Source organism: Erpetoichthys calabaricus, chromosome 16, assembly GCF_900747795.2.
Source record: "Erpetoichthys calabaricus chromosome 16, fErpCal1.3, whole genome shotgun sequence".
Lineage (NCBI taxonomy): Eukaryota > Metazoa > Chordata > Cladistia > Polypteriformes > Polypteridae > Erpetoichthys > Erpetoichthys calabaricus.
Genome location: NC_041409.2, coordinates 32,723,789 through 32,739,738, shown reverse-complemented (window position 1 = coordinate 32,739,738; position 15,950 = coordinate 32,723,789). Strand labels below are relative to the sequence as shown.

Below are 15,950 nucleotides of genomic sequence, written 5' to 3'. Positions count from 1 at the left end.
GCTATCCACTGGTTTACAAGAAAATATTAAATTGGTGTTATAGATGTCCCATTTCTTCTCATTTCATTGTATTAACCACTTTTTCTGGTGCGGGTCGCAGTGGCGGCAGGCCAAACGGATCAGCCCAGACTTCCCTTTTCCCATCTACAGATTCCAGCTCTTGGGAAATTCCCAGGTATTCCCAAGCTAGCCAACCATGTTCTGGACCTGCCGCAGGGTCTCCCTCCAGTGGGACGTGCTGGGAGCAGATCCATGGAGAGCCACCCATAGGTCCATTCTCATGACATGCCCAGACCACCTAAACTGGCTCTTCTCGGTTTTAGGGGAGTAGCGACTCTACACTGAGCTTCTCACCCTGTCACAAAGTGTCAGCCCAGCAACCCTACAAAGAAACCTCATTTCTCCAGATGGTACTCACAGTCTCATTCTTTAGGTTATTACCCACAGCTTACGAACACTGGTGAGGACAAGGATGTACATCGAGTGGTAAACTGAGAGTTTAGACTCCGCTCCCACTTTGCCACGGACCGGTACAGCACAAACAGAAAAGCTGTAGCCGCTCCAGTCCACTTGTTGATGGCATGTTACCTTTCCATCACTCGTTAACAAGATCCCAAGATACTTGAACTCCTCCATTCTCCCCTGGCCTGGAAAGACCAATCCACTCTTTATTGAGAGCGAGAACCATGACCTCAGACTTGGAGGTGCCGATCCTCATCTCAGTAGCATATCGCTCAAGCACGTGCCGAAGGTCACAGTCAGATGAGGCCAAGAGGACAACACCATCTAAAAAAAGCAACAATGCTACGTCCAGCCCCCCTAGCTGGACATCCTCAGCTGTGTCGTGATGTTCTGTCCATGAAAACCACAACTGTTCTAGACGTTCCAAAGTTAATTTAACCACTCAGCATTTTTTTCAAACTGATATTCTTATTGCTTACTTCCCGGGCAGCAGTTTTGAGCTTTGCTTAGTAATTTAGAAATGAGAAATGAAAACATCTTCCACATTTGCTTAATGAATAAGTGTGGCATTTGTGAAGCAACATTAAAGTGGCATAGAAAGCTTTTTAATTTGGTCATGGCAGATTGGGCACATTTCTACTTAAAATAGTGAGGACTAAATATTTTACTGGATATGTACGGCCACTTTGTGTTTTGTGCTCGACTCATATTAGCTGTAATAATTACTGAGAGGTTTTGTTTGTTGCTGGCTGTACAAGACTCCTTGCAGTACATAGCTTAGGGATCAGTGCAACATGAGCTTGATGGCTTGAGTGGTCTGCTTGAGTTTGTCATCTGCCTTATGTTTCTGTTTCTTAGCAAGCCCTGAGGTTGTGGGTTCAAATCCCGTTTCTGACACTATGTGAGCGTGAGCAAGTCACTTGACCTGCCTGTGCTCCAATCGGAAAACCAAAAGAAATGTAACCAACTGTATCATAAATGTTGCAAGTCGCCTTGGATAAAGGCATCAGCCAAATAAGTAAATGTAAATGTCATCTGCTACAGGACCACGTTAGAGCAGCCATGACTTGCATAAGATTCTTCACATACAAAGCAGAATCCTACGTGGACCTGGGTGAAAACCAGAAGTGGCTAGTGAAGGCCAAAGATCACCTGAAAACGTATCTTCATGAGTGCTCAAGCAGGGGTTCTGCGAGACGGAAATCGGCAAGTTCATTTCGGAAGAAGATGTCCTCCACAGATGTTTCCAGGTAAATAGTAAGATGGGGGCTATGATTGATTTCGTTGTATCCTTATTGATAGTTTCCATGAATGGTTAAATTAAACTATCTTCCTTAAAGTCAAATAAATATTCTAATTTTAAGTTTAGACTCCGGACACTTTCTTGCATTTTGGTATATTAATTTGAGAATGCACTTGTCATGTTTTTCCCACTCAGACACGTGAACACCATTGAGTTGCAGATAGAAGTTACCAAGTTCCTGCAGCGTTGTGAATCAATGGGGGTGTCTCAGGTCACTGGGAGCACTCCAGCCAATCTCTTTGGTAACAGCCACATGAAGATGGAGGTAGCATGCAAAGTAAGAATGGATGGCTGTGCTTCTACAGCAGCGAACCAAATACAGGCGTTTCCCAGAGGGCTTGCAGATCCTTGAAGTTCACTGTTGCAGTTGTGTTTAGTAAAGTGGGGGGTTTATATCAGTTTGCTCCCGGTTTGTCTGTTTATGATGCATATTGGCTTTATGACCTGTCTGGGAGTGAGGAGGAAGCAGGTAGGTGTTAGAAAGAAAAATGGAGTGAGGGGTTTTGCAGTTCTTCTGCTGATCTGTTGTACATAAAGAGACTCCAGTCTGTGCTACGAGTGAAGTGTGGATCATGTGTTCCGACTAAACGATAAAGAGCGGTGTGTCTCATGACTCAAGTATTGCTAGTTGCTTATTTTATGAAAGTTTTCCACAGTATACTCATAACAAGCATGTCATTTACTAAGTTGGTTCAAACTGATAGATTGAAGCATTCATCAAAAACATTTTTCTCCTGTTGGCTATAGGTCATGCTTGGTGGCAAGAATATTGAAGAAGGATTTGGTATCGCTTTCAGAGTTATACAGGTGATTATCAAGGGGCAGACTTGTAGAAATCAATCGGGTGTAAGAAAACAAATCTTTGTGTCTTTTTATTTGTTACTTTTGTGGGATATACAGCAACACACCTTAGATGAAGATAAAACGGATCAAACAATTGGAAAAAATATCCAAATATTTTCCCCTATTGGCATAAGCAGCAAGAAACCCCCTGGGAAAAAAATGTGAGCTGTCCTGTGACCATCCAGCCCTTGGGTGAGTTCACTGTACGCTCATGTCTCCTTCTAAGTAGTGTAGGCACACATCTGTTTTCACTTATGCAACATTGTTGATTTATTATGCAAAAAGTTAAGAGTAATTATAATCATCCATGCATTCTCCAACCCGCTGTATCCTAACTACAGGGTCACGGGGGGTCTGCTGGAGCCAATCCCAGCCAACACAGGGCGCAAGGCAGGAAACAAACCCCGGGCAGGGCACACACACACACACACACGCACACACCCAGCACACAATAGGGACAATTTAGAATCGCCAATGCACCTAACCTGTATGTTTTAGGACTGTGGGAGGAAACCCACACAGATACGAGGAGAACATGCAAACTCCACGCAGGGAGGACCCGGGAAGCGAACCCAGGTCTCCTTACTGCGAGGCAGCAGCGCTACCACTAATTATAATCAAATAATCCTAAAAACTGAATCTTAATTACTACTGGAAAGCTATATTTTAATCTAATTCCCCAATAATTAACATTACATTAAAATAAAAATTGTAGTAAATTAATATTTACAGTGTCTATCACGTAATTCTTATTGAAATATTAACATCAGAATAATAAAGATATGTAGTAGCTTTCTTGGTGGGCAAGGGATTCAGAAAGCTTAAGATGTTACCAAGATGGCATGTGGCATGGGACAGTCTTAGTAAAGACCTTCTGGTACAACGGGAAGTTTCAATGGAAGCCTGAGTGCCAGGACCTGAGAGAGCAGTTCATACTCAAAAACACACTGACGCCATGAAGTTGAAGGAGCTCAGCATGCTATAGTGGGGCGAGATCTCTCCAAATACATAGAGGAGACATTTGGTGATGGATATTGGCCCAGTGGGGGATTGACAGAATGTCTATGAAATTACACAGAAAATCAAACCGGGTCAAATACACTTCATAACACGGTTTGTATATGAAGGAGCTATATCGTCCTGATTAAAAGTAATGAATCACATGTTTAGATGTTAGACTTTGATTACATAAGTTAAGGTCTTCAAACGGTTAGAAACTCACTGAATTGTCCACTTATCTTGATGAATTTTATTTTATAGGATTTCCAGCTGGATGCATCAGTGGTTTATGACAAAGCAGGAAAACGCTTGGTGAAGCAACAACAGTACAAGGACATCAAACAGCTGCTCAAATGTGTGAGCGAATCTGGAGCGGCCACTAAAAATGACTGTGACAACATCATTCTCGGCTGCATTGAGGTTGCAGACAAAGGGCCTGCACATGTGAGGACCTGCTTTTTATCTCCGTCGCTTTACATTTCAGTGTTGTTCTAGAATTCGTAATGATAAAAGATAAAATCAGATACTCGTTCCACTTGACCAAATTACATAAGCATCTTGCCATGTGTGAAGGTGTGTGTTGTGTTTCGGCTGGGGTTCAGATTTCTGTTTTGTGTCCTTTGTTCATTTTTTATTCTTTTGCTCGTGTTAATATTATTGATCATTTTGTTTCTATGTGTCTGTGTATCTTTTATTATGTATCATATGTTTTGGGGCTGGTCCCCTAAGGCTGGGGGTATACCTCATGCTACGTGACGTGTGAGATTGAGGACACTACTCCTACTCGAGCAGTGTAATGACTATACTTGTATGTGCACCTTATGACAGTGCGAGAAATCATCACGGTGAGAAAACAACGTCCAGTTTTGTTGTGCTGTGAGTTGAGGAAAGATAAGATGTTAAAGATAAAAATTCTTTGCATTCTGATGCTGTTCTGAAGTTGCAAAAAAAAAAAAAAGATGACGACAACACAGAAGATGGTATGTGAGACTTTTGAAAGGAGAATATGAAACACTTGTATTGCCTGTGCTAGAAATTGATGAAGAAAAGCACCATGAATATATTTGCATGTTCGCATGTAAGTTTGATGATTTGCTTCACCACATCAAACTATTCCTCCAACATCAAAGCACGCAGATTGATCCTGTTGGAGCCGCAGTGTTGCTGGCCGTCACGTTGACAGTAAACAACGATGCTGAAGTGACGTACCAAAACTTGAACACACACACGCCACCCATATTTTTGCTGGTACTGCAACTCGTGCATGTGTCACATTCTTTTCTGACAACGTGCTCAGAAGACGTATGAAATGAATGCTGGGAACACAGGTCAGCCATAATGAACGTGTATAAGCACAAGCATTCTAATAAGAGGCAGGACCATGTGCCCATCACCATCAAGGGACTGCCCTCAACCCTATAAAAGTTGAGCAAAACCCACCGTCCCTTGCAGTTGGTGAGCACTAGTGTGTATCGTTTGGTTTAGAATATATTGTTCTGGATTTCAACCTTTTTGCAGTTTCTTCGATTGTTCTTTGGATTTGTGTATCGGGCTTTCTTTGCTACAAGACTGCCATTTTATTCAACTCCTTCGTTCCCTTTTGTGCTCATCAGAGCTTACAGAGCATTTACAAAGATTCTGCATTTGTGTTTTTCATGACTAGCAGGGGTTTAACAGTTTCACCCCCCTCTAGTGGGCATTCTCAGTCATATTTGGAACTTATTGTGCTCAGCAACCATAAATTTGTGACGGTGTGGCCTGAACAGTGATGGATATAACAGAGCCGTAAATTCTGGAGAGTATGGTATTCATTATTATGCCACAAGTTTTTTTATCTTGTAAGCACATTCAACAAAAAAACTTAGCCAGAACACTAGGTTGTGCAAATAAATTACCTTTAAAATGTTGAATCCTGCTGGTGACACACGATTACATTTGCATGGCTTGTGGCTACTGAGCTAGTGATGAAAAACAGAAGTCATAAGTGAATTGAATAAATGGTCTAAGATGGTGGATTTTACGAAATTCTTACACTGTTTCAGGATAATAAACTGGGAAACCAGATTTTGTTTGTAAAGGTGTACCTTGGTCTGATCTTGACATAAATGTTAGGAGAACAAGCTGATAGCCCGTTGTCGTGAAGAAATTAATTAAATTAACTGTTTGAGGGCTGAATATTTTTATAAAAAACTCAGTTTTCTGATAATCACACAAAGTAATGGTTTCCCACATAAATCAACATAAAATGTCTGTTGCTATGTGCTGTGGCTGCTGTTGACGCATGTTCGTCATCTCTGGAGGCAGTGGCTGCGCAGTGGTGCCTCAGTGGCCAGCAAGAATGCATGGTGGGCCAGCTGCCTGGCTGTCTTCTCACAGTAGGTGGGCAGTGGTGACAGATGCAGTGTGACACAATATGGTTTGTACCTTTGTCATCATTAGTGGTGGTCCTCTCAGGCGAACACTGCTGTAGGTGTATCAGATACATGAACGTGTTCAGCACACAATCAGCTGGGGACTGATCATCTGATGCTGGTACCTTACTTTAGTTTTCGAAATCCATCTCCAGAGTCCGATTCAGCGATAATATGTAAAATGTCCATGGAGTATTTTAATTTGCACATTCGTTTTGGTCTCTCGCCAGATGTCAATGCTATTTTAGAGGTTGTTTGCTCTTCGCTACTCATGCACGTGTAGGGAATCGAAGTTAAATAAACAAAGCTATTTAACTTTTCTTCTAGCAAGGAGAGTCGTCCTAAAATGTAAGGGCAAGTTTTGTCGTAGTTTACAGCTGGTTACCATCCTCTACCCCTGAATTCCAACAAGAGTTGACATCAGCTCTGAAAGAGTTAAAGCTTTAGATAGCCGAAAGAGAAACTATTGGGATGGACAGTATTTTGTAAATAGTACACTGTGCTTGGAAATCTCTTAATCATGGTGTGCAGACTTTTACAACTTGGAAATAACAAAAGGCATTGTCTGACCCAGTGTTTTACCCACTTGAGGACATCACTTCTTAATCTGCTTCTAAGAGAATATATGTCAGTATTAAGTGGAATAACTACACAATATGCAACTTCAGGCCATACACAAGACATGGTTTTCAAATATACATTCATTGTCATATTAACAATAGGATTATATCTAAGATGATAAGATATTTTATTTCCACTGGCTCATGTCCCAAAAAGGAATGTGCACGATTTGCACCTCTCATTTTTATGATTATTAGAGTGAAGAAATGGCTAACGTGTCTGGTAAGTAAGCCATCAGTGCTGCATTTTAATATTGTCATACACCCAACTAGTACATGGATTTTGGTATAGAATTGTTCACCTCAGTGTGCCATTAGTTTCTTACCTGTGAAATACAGTATGATGCCAATATTTCAAAACTTCTGTATAACTCTGTCACATTTTTGGAGTACAGTGAAATTCTTATTTGCATGTCCAGCCAACACAAACTTGGCGGTAAGGTTTGCCTGAGTACTTGTTAGGCCACTGTACTTGAGTATAAATACATATGTAACAGTAATGATCTAATATACTATCTATCTATCTATCTATCTATCTATCTATCTATCTATCTATCTATCTATCTATCTATCTATCTATCTAATGTAATATAATTATAGCAGACCAATTAAAATTATTCCTATATTTTGACTAATTGTGAAGAATAATTACAATCAATAATTACTTTTTCTGTCTTCTATTCATCAATAGGCAAAAGAACTAGACAGTTTGATCTTGGAAATGAAATGCCCTGGCAATAAGGTAAGAATCTGACGTAACCTGTTTCAAATAAACATCTAAATGCTGAACAGAAAAAACATTAGGAACCTGTGATACCCACGGCTGAGGTCACCTCCCTTTTTCTGGGTCATCAATAGTCATGAATTGAGGATGGACCACAGCAAGGGAGCAAACCAGTGAACCATTTCCACAAGCAGAATAACTGTTTATTATATATGTTACGGACAAAACCCAAAGTTCTGCCAGTTCCTGAATTGGTCGGCCATTTTTCATTTTAGCCTTGATGAGTGGCCAGAGTCTGAATTACTAGAAATGACCCACGTACATGCTACTTTGGCCGTCCATTTCGCGAAGTGGCAAGAACTTCCTGGCCAAAATCCGATGTGTTGATATAAGACTGTTCGCTCAAGGTGCGAAGATGCTTAAAAATTTCAGATGCAGATTCCGAAGCGAGTTTTCCATTCTGCACAAGAAACTGCTCACACTGGAATCCGTAGGCACAGAAGAAAAATCACTATGAACCGTCGCGTCTTCCCAATCACTGACCGGTGGCCACGACTACACTCGATGCAATTGTACGACTAAGTGCGCAACAAATCGCTGCTCATGCTTTTTTTTCTTCCGACTTTGGCCGACTGCCCCATGCTATTTTGCAAACTGGCTGGCCAAATCCCGAAATTGAGGAAAAGATCGGACATTTTCTGGTCAATTTACAGCAACATTGGCCATTTCCCGATTTGGCCGGACACTTCCCACTTTGGCCAATTTCGGGTTTTGGCCATAACATATACTTAGAGAAATAAAGTGCAAGCACTGCACAGTCAAAAATGAATAAATAGTGGAGTAAATCAACACTGTGTAAGATCTGTGCTATTGTAATAAAGTCAGTGTCATCAGGTGTTCATTAAAATCCAAAGTGAAGATGGAAAACCAATTTTGTGCTTTCTTTGACTCTTTCACCGTCTTCATCAGGACAGTGAGAGTTTCCCCTGATGCAGCCCACTACATCCCATCCTGTCACCTGTATTAACAACTGCAAACCCAAACCGACGACTCCTCCAGACAACACAGTTCCCAGGGCACCTTGTCCACCTCTAGATGCCGCTGTCAGAACCTCCTTCCTTCAGTCAGCTGCGGTGGCCTCTCCTCTCGCCTGCTACACTTCAGCTGTTCACCTGATGAGAGCTCATCCACCTTGTGAAGCCATCATCTAGCCCTCTGTCCTTTCTCTCCATAAGCTAACCAACATGACAGATGCTGCTCCTGTCGTCCTGTCTCAGTTTCCCTTCCAAACCAGCGATTGCTTTCTCTATACTTCAAATACAAAACCATTTTGCTCTGCGCCATCCCTGCTCCCTTTTCTTCCAGTTGGCACTTAGACGGTGCCTCCTGATCACCACGCTGCTGTACTAATTACCGTTAGTACACATGTGGGAAAAGAGCTAAAACATGCAATTGCACAATCAATAAAACCACTTGAGAGATTAACAATTAAAAGATTAACACCCCCTGGCTTGTCTGACCACAGAAACACAAATCTAACAAGTGCAGGGAGAGATGTCAGTCTTGTGAAATTTTCTCTGTTGCTAATTCTTTAAATAATAAAAAGCATCTACATTGTCACCCTAGCAGTCCTGTTTGTACCAGCTGAAGTTGTCAACGAACTTAAAATAACTTTATGTGGCAAAGCAATAGGCACAGACCGTATGAACCAAATTAAAGTGCAGTCCATCCAGACCAGGGAGTGTGCCTCGAGTGGCGGAGTAGGTTACAGTGTTTAGCTCAGCACAGCGTCCTTGACTAGAGATGCATATTCTCTCATGACTTTCTGTAAGTTTTAGGTCTTAAATGGATGTTGTAGGGAAGGCAAGATTTCCTTGTTAATAAATGTAACACCGCTCCGAGAGACCTGCCTCATTTGCTAGCCCAATTAACATGAACAAGTGTCCTTATAACTGTTTTGATTTTTAGGTTCTGTAAGGCATAACACTGTCAGACAGATCACTGAATAATGCACAGACAGAGAAGTTACTAGATAGATAAACTGGGAAGGCACTGTATAATAGGAGATAAAACTGTCAGGAGAAAAAAACATAGATGTGAAAGGCACTATATGGCAGGTGCTGCAGAAAGGCAAGCAGGCAGTGAGAGTACATTCACATGTGAAAGGCACTATAAACTGATAGATAGGGAAGGCACTTATATAATAGGCAGACACAGAAGGCACTAGACAGATGCAGAACAGTATTAGCTATATACTGTAGTAGTTTTGTTGTATATATAATGTATATGTATTTTACAATTCGGAGAATTATGTCAAAAAGAAATACATTAAATCATATATCAATCAACACATGTGGCATGCAGGCAAGCGGGCAGTGAGAGTGGAGATAGATGTGAAAGACGCTAGATAGATTGTATACAACAGGCAAAAATAGCGACCACTTGATAACCGTATTAGCTATAATCAATGAAAGCATTAATTAATCAACAGAAATAACTGCGATCAATATTTTAAACGTAACGATTTACTTAAGAAAAAAAAAGAAAAACGCAACAGCACGTCTATGAAGGGAGACGCTGCAGGCAGAGTGGCAAAAAGCGCAGAACAGCGCCCCCCGAAACGGAAATGGTAGAAAATAGATTGCATCGGTAGTGGTTTACTACTGCCATAGAGAGTGAATGGGAAACGGTTTATAGAGTTTTAGCTAAAGAATATGCAGCGGCGGCCGCCTTCTGCTGTGCATGTTTGGAATACAGCGTATATAATGGAAAAAAAGTAACGATTCGAGTGTTGCCCAATGTAGTGGAGTAAGAGTAGCATTTCTTCTTCACAAATGTATTCAAGTAAAAGTAAAAAGTATGGTGCAGTAAAACTACTGTTAGAAGTACAATTTTTTTAAAAAGTTACTCAAGTAAATGTAACGGAGTAAGTGTAACTCGTTACTACCCACCTCTGTTCACAGGGGCTTTTCTTTGGGTCCTTTCACATTCTAAAGACTTGAACTTTCTGTTAACTTGTGGTTCTAAACTGGTCTGGAGTAAGAGTGTGTGTGCGTGTGTGTAAATGTGACCTGCGGTGGATTGGATGCCTATTTCGGATTTGTTGTAGTCCTGTGGCCGATGCTGTTAAGAAGCTGAATTTGACCGTGTTGGTGGTTGGATGAATTGGTGTTGATTTATTTTAAGTTTGAAGAGCACTTGATCAAACCTCAGTCATTGACCCAACAGCATGGTGCCCTCACCTCACAAATAAATAGCACCTCTGCAGCCAAGCTCAAAATAAACTTTTCATGTGGAGTGGAAAGTTTTAATATAAACATTTACATGTTAAAATTTTAAGTGGTAAAAATTTAGCAACTTGAATGATCCGTGTTTTAGAATACAGTATGAACTGCAGGGTTGTCACATCGGCATGTGACGCGGTTCCTTTTATTTGTTCTCCCTCCTCTAGGTGAAGGCCTACTTGCTGTGCAGAAAGCTTCGCCCGGCCTACCTCACTGCAGTGAAGATGGAGCAGCCCCAGGCTGGTGAGCTAGTGCAGGAGGTGTTGCTCGCTGCAGAGACCATTGGGGACGTTGTCATGCAAGACATTTGCCGTCAGTGGCTCAGTGAGCACCAAGTCAAAGCTGCCACGCGGCAGATGGGCCACGCATCACACAGATAGCCCTGCTGTTGGAGATGAGGGTGAACAAAGCTCCCATAGCTTCTCCTGCTTTGCCTAAAATATTTGCTTTAGAGACGGTGAACACATCTGATTCCTGCCATGATTTGAAGTTAGTGTTTATTTCTAATACTAGGAAACATGGTTATTAAAATGGGCCTTAAAATTCATGCATTATCAGAATGGAAAAAAACCCAAAATGCAATACATGCTTATTCCTCGAAACTCCAATCCTACCTCGTGTTGCTGCTTGGCAGCTTCAAAGAAAACAAAGAGGGAAAGCCCTCTGAACTCGAGTGAAGACGGCGTGTTGTCCTCACACCTCACGCTGCTCTCCCTGAACCAGCCTTAGTGACACAGCTGCTCAAGATGATGTTGGCATTTTTTATATGTGTATATAACTATTGATTCTTCCTTAGGGAACATAAGATTTTGTTTTAGATAAAAACATTTTTTAGTTAGCAAATTAGTAGCAGTGGAATTTAAGTGAATTTTCAAAGGAAATAATGTTACTGGAAATATTACACCTATGCCAACTAGTATGCTAGCTAGTGCCGAAGCACACCGACTCTGCCAAGATGAACTGGCGTCAACGTGGTGTGAGGCCCTGGTAGGTGACAAAGCAGTGTGTTAATCCAAATATCCAGTGTGTTAATAAACCCAATATCAAATAGTGTGGAAAGAGTTAAAGTATTATAAGTGGACAAAATTCACGTTTGTTGTGATCAGAAATACAATCCGTGGTCCTTACGTAACTTTATAAAAAGGCCGCTGAGAGAGAAGTATATGCCTGTCAAAAATGGACTGTATTAATAGAAAGTGCACGAGTGTTCATTCCAGGGAATCTAAAAGGTGCTGCCAGGTGTCTGCTCCATTTAGTCGAGGAAAGTCCATCAAGAGATTGAAAGGATCTGCAGGTTTAGATAAAGAAAATCAAGGATGTGCATAGAAATGCTGCAAAAATTCAGAAAAGTCCAGAAAGTGTGTTTCCCAAGTCATGAAGCATGTTTGAATATTTCTGGTTTTATTTATTTTTATTTTTATTTTGGTGTTGAGGTCAGAATTCCAATATTATGAAGAATCAGAAAATTCTGTATAGTTGCTTATCCACAAATACTCTTTGAGGATTCAAAACCTAAAGAAACCGAAGTAGTATTCATAATTCAAGAAATGAAGTGGCAGGACCCGTGCGGACTGACGCCTGTAGCCAAACTGCCAGACTGGAAGTTCTTTCCTACCGTGTGCTTCTAATCAACTGCCTTCCTCTACAAAAATCAAATGCATTCACTTCCTAAGTGTACTTGTGAATCTCCTGGCCTGACCGCATCATCAGCCGTGGATTTTAGGAATTCTAATCTGTTTACTTGGCCGTTTACCTGTGGAAGTCGACCCAAACGAGACATGAATGAATTCCAAGTGAGGAAGCCCTGCTGATGTTTACAGTAGAAGAGGACGATGTCTCTTGTTGCCAAGGTATTGGAATGCTGAGGCATTATTCTCTTTTGTTTCTTATGCTTTTAATAAAACTTTGCTAATTTCTCTGGAAATGTCCCTTTTTTGTTACTTTACATTTAATTGTGCAAGTGTTCTCCTGTGCACTGACATGTTTTTAAACGTTACTTTCCACTGTGTCTGCCATGTTCTTAAACTGCAAATGAGCACAGATTTATAATGTACACATGATGTAGTGTGTTTAAAAAAAGGAGTCTGTTAATAAAATATTTAAAAAGAGAGAAATGGAGAAGCTGGTTAGATTGCTCTTTGTCTGTCTGTTTGTTTATGTCAGGGAAAAAAAGTAACAATCTGTGATTTCTTTGTTTCAGCTTTGTGTTGACAGATGAGCGGCCTTTTTAGTTTATGTCCACATTACTAGTTTTTCATTTTAAAATGGTGTTCCCGCATATGATGTAAATGTTTGCATACACTGGGTATGCACACATTGGTGGAAAACTCTGTCAAGGGATAGTAACGCCTCTAGCCACAGGATTTATGGCAACACTGTAGCGTACGGTACACTCCTCGCCTTCTGAGCATGTATGCCGCATTCAGACTGAACAAAGTACAGCAACACAACAAGTGCTATGGAAAGCAGCTCTTCGGTGTCTGCCATGTCAGAATGGGATTCTGCTTCAGCGAAGGGTGACAAACCGGACATGAGGTGTTGTAATAAGCAGGACTCATTCAGGGAAGGGCCCAAATCAGAGCACATCATTCAAAAGTCTGCTTTGTCACCCATCCACACCGCATTGCTGTGCCAGTGTTTTCAGACGTCTCCACACACTGAGGTAGGGCGACAAAAATGAACACTAAAGTCGGCATTTGTAAGCCAGAGTCGTAATGCTGCGGACACGTAGCCTTCATTAATCTGTCTGTCTACAGACCCTTGGCTGGCGCTGCTAAAGAGGTCTGCCAATCAGCGGCTTCTTGTTTATACCTTGCAATGTTTTTTTTGGTTTACTTTTTTATTATCTCTATTATAAATGCAATTTCAAAATAATTATTCGTTAAAAGATTTTTTTTTTGTGTGTGCATTTGTGATTTGTAACTTTAAAACTGAGATACGGTTTTCTTTATTGGTGTGGGTGTGAATATGTTTGCCCCCCCCGTGCCTGCGCTACACGTTAGCCTCTCTGCAGTTCTGCCGCTCGCGTATGGGATGCGGATGTACAATTTACTAACTATTTTACATTACAGCGAGTAATTAACCATATTAAAAATAGTAAAACGTAATAATTTCAAAGTAAATTATGTTTCATGTTGCGTAATACGATTTTGTTCTGTTTGGCTTTGAAATTAACACACAAAAACTAATTAAACTTACACTTTTACTGTAAAAGTTCAATAAAAACAATTTTTTGAATTAAATTTTCATTTATCGCATTGAATTTTGATTCTGTGTTTGGGTTTTCATCGTGACAATGCAAAGTATAACTGCAAGTGATTGAATTTCATTTCTTTCTATTAAACAAAACGACTTTTTCGAATGTTTGTCTGTGTGTTTATTTGTCTTTGTAAAAGCTATTCTAACGGGAAACTGTAAACGTTTTAATACGAATGGCATATCAAGATCTCCTTTGTTATCTAATGTTCTCCCCTGAAGATGTACTACATCACCTTTCTTGGATACTTCCTTCATTCTACAGTAATTCAACTGGTGGAAGACCAGTTGGTGTTAACACTTGTAGATATCAGTCATCCGGGAGGGGCTCAGAGTAGAGCCGCTGCTCCTCCGCATCGAGAGGAGTCAGATGAGGTGGCTCGGGCATCTGATCAGGATGCCTCCTGGACGCCTCCCTGGTGAGGTGTTCCGGGAGGAGGCCCCGGGGAAAACCCAGGACACGTTGGAGGGACTATGTCTCTCGACTGGCCTGGGAACGCCTTGGGATTCTCCCGGAAGAGCTAGAAGAAGTGGCCGGGGAGAGGGAAGTCTGGGCATCTCTGCTCAAGCTGCTGCCCCCGCGACCCGACCTCGGATAAGCGGGAGACAATGGATGGATGGATATATGGATATCCTTTGTGATCGGGCGGAGTGGAGGCTCTGAGGCTAAGGATCCGCGCTGGTATCCCGAAGGTTGCCGGTTCAAATCCCCGTCACTGCCAAAAAAAAAGGCCACTGCTCTGCTGGGCCCTTGAGCAAGGCCCTTAACCTATAATTGCTCCAGGGGCGCTGTACAATGGCTGACCCTGCGCTCTGACCCCAAGGGGTATGCAAAAACTACCAAATTCCTAATACAAGAAATTGTATGAGGTGAAATAAAGAACAAAAGAACAAAAAAATCTTGTAAGTTGATGTTTTCATCTTCTACACCATCACAACCAACTGTTTCAGCAGAGTCTATTGATACGCATTTAACTAATTTGCAGTGTAACCGATCGACATTTTTGGTGTTAATTCATTTGACTTCATCATTTCTCGGTGCTAGGATTGCATGTGTACTCATTTCTTTTGTTGATAACCCTTTGTAATGAAATTCATCAATAAGATTTAGACATAATACATCTTCTTTAATTGGGAACTTAAAGTGAGGAAAACCTTAAAATTTATAAGAGCTGAGAGAACAAGAACTGTGTCTGTCAAAAGCAATCACACAAATGAGAGGTGAGAGGACCGTGTGTGTGGTTGAATATGATTGAGAGGAGGACGGGACTTGAAAACATCTCATGGCCAAAGTCTCAACTTGCGGGACTTGAAAAAAATCTTCCAAAAAGTCTTATCTCGTCGAAGGATATTTTTGATATAATAGAGAGAAATCTACTGAAATAATTACTGTATTCATACCTAAATCAAGATCTTCAAATGGTTATAACTTCTTGAAATGCCAAGAAATTGAGTTTTGTTCATTACAAAATGTGCAGATGATCTCAGTGGTGAGTAGGTTTTGATGTGAACACAAGCTGAGGTGTTAGCCAGACACCCGAGCCCAGCTGTGCTTTGCTAAAGACGCATCGCAGAGGTTTGCTGTCCACACTTCCACACTTTTACTCTGTAGTAGTTGTACAATAAAGATAACTGGGTTTAGGTATGTGTTTTAAAACGTGTAATATCGTGAGTTCACCGAGTCTGGTATCAGATATTATAATGAGGTCAACTTATTGTGTCTGCTTAGCTTAGCGGTGAAGATGTTGGACCATCCTATCATCCGAAACATAGTTTATAAAATTCTACATTATATATGAGAAGGTCGCTTGAGGGTAAAGCCGTTCACAGAAATAAACGAGCGGTGGAGAGAGCCCTTACTAGAGGTCCCAAGGCCGCCTCACTTACCTCGGTCTGTTTTTCACTCTCTTAGTACGTTGTGTTCTCAGCGTCTTTGCGTTACACCCCATGACCTTGGCGTGGGGTTGGGGGTCTTTGGTTGGTGCTCATATTTCAAATGAAACTTCCTCTCATTGATTGAAAATCACTTGTAGTCTTTCAAATGACAAC

The 15,950-nt window shown here is 41.2% G+C and overlaps 1 protein-coding gene across 1 annotated transcript in view; it reads left to right on the top strand.

Moving 5' to 3' along the window:
* The window catches only part of zfyve26 (zinc finger, FYVE domain containing 26), a 168,078-nt gene extending 155,448 nt beyond the window's left edge, over positions 1-12,630 (top strand). The window contains 6 exon segments of the mRNA XM_051920021.1: positions 1,507-1,712; positions 1,901-2,042; positions 2,513-2,572; positions 3,869-4,051; positions 7,330-7,380; positions 10,814-12,630. Coding sequence (XP_051775981.1) covers positions 1,507-1,712; positions 1,901-2,042; positions 2,513-2,572; positions 3,869-4,051; positions 7,330-7,380; positions 10,814-11,026 — 855 coding nt within the window. The 3' untranslated portion in view covers positions 11,027-12,630.
* Positions 12,631-15,950: the final 3,320 nt, after the last annotated feature.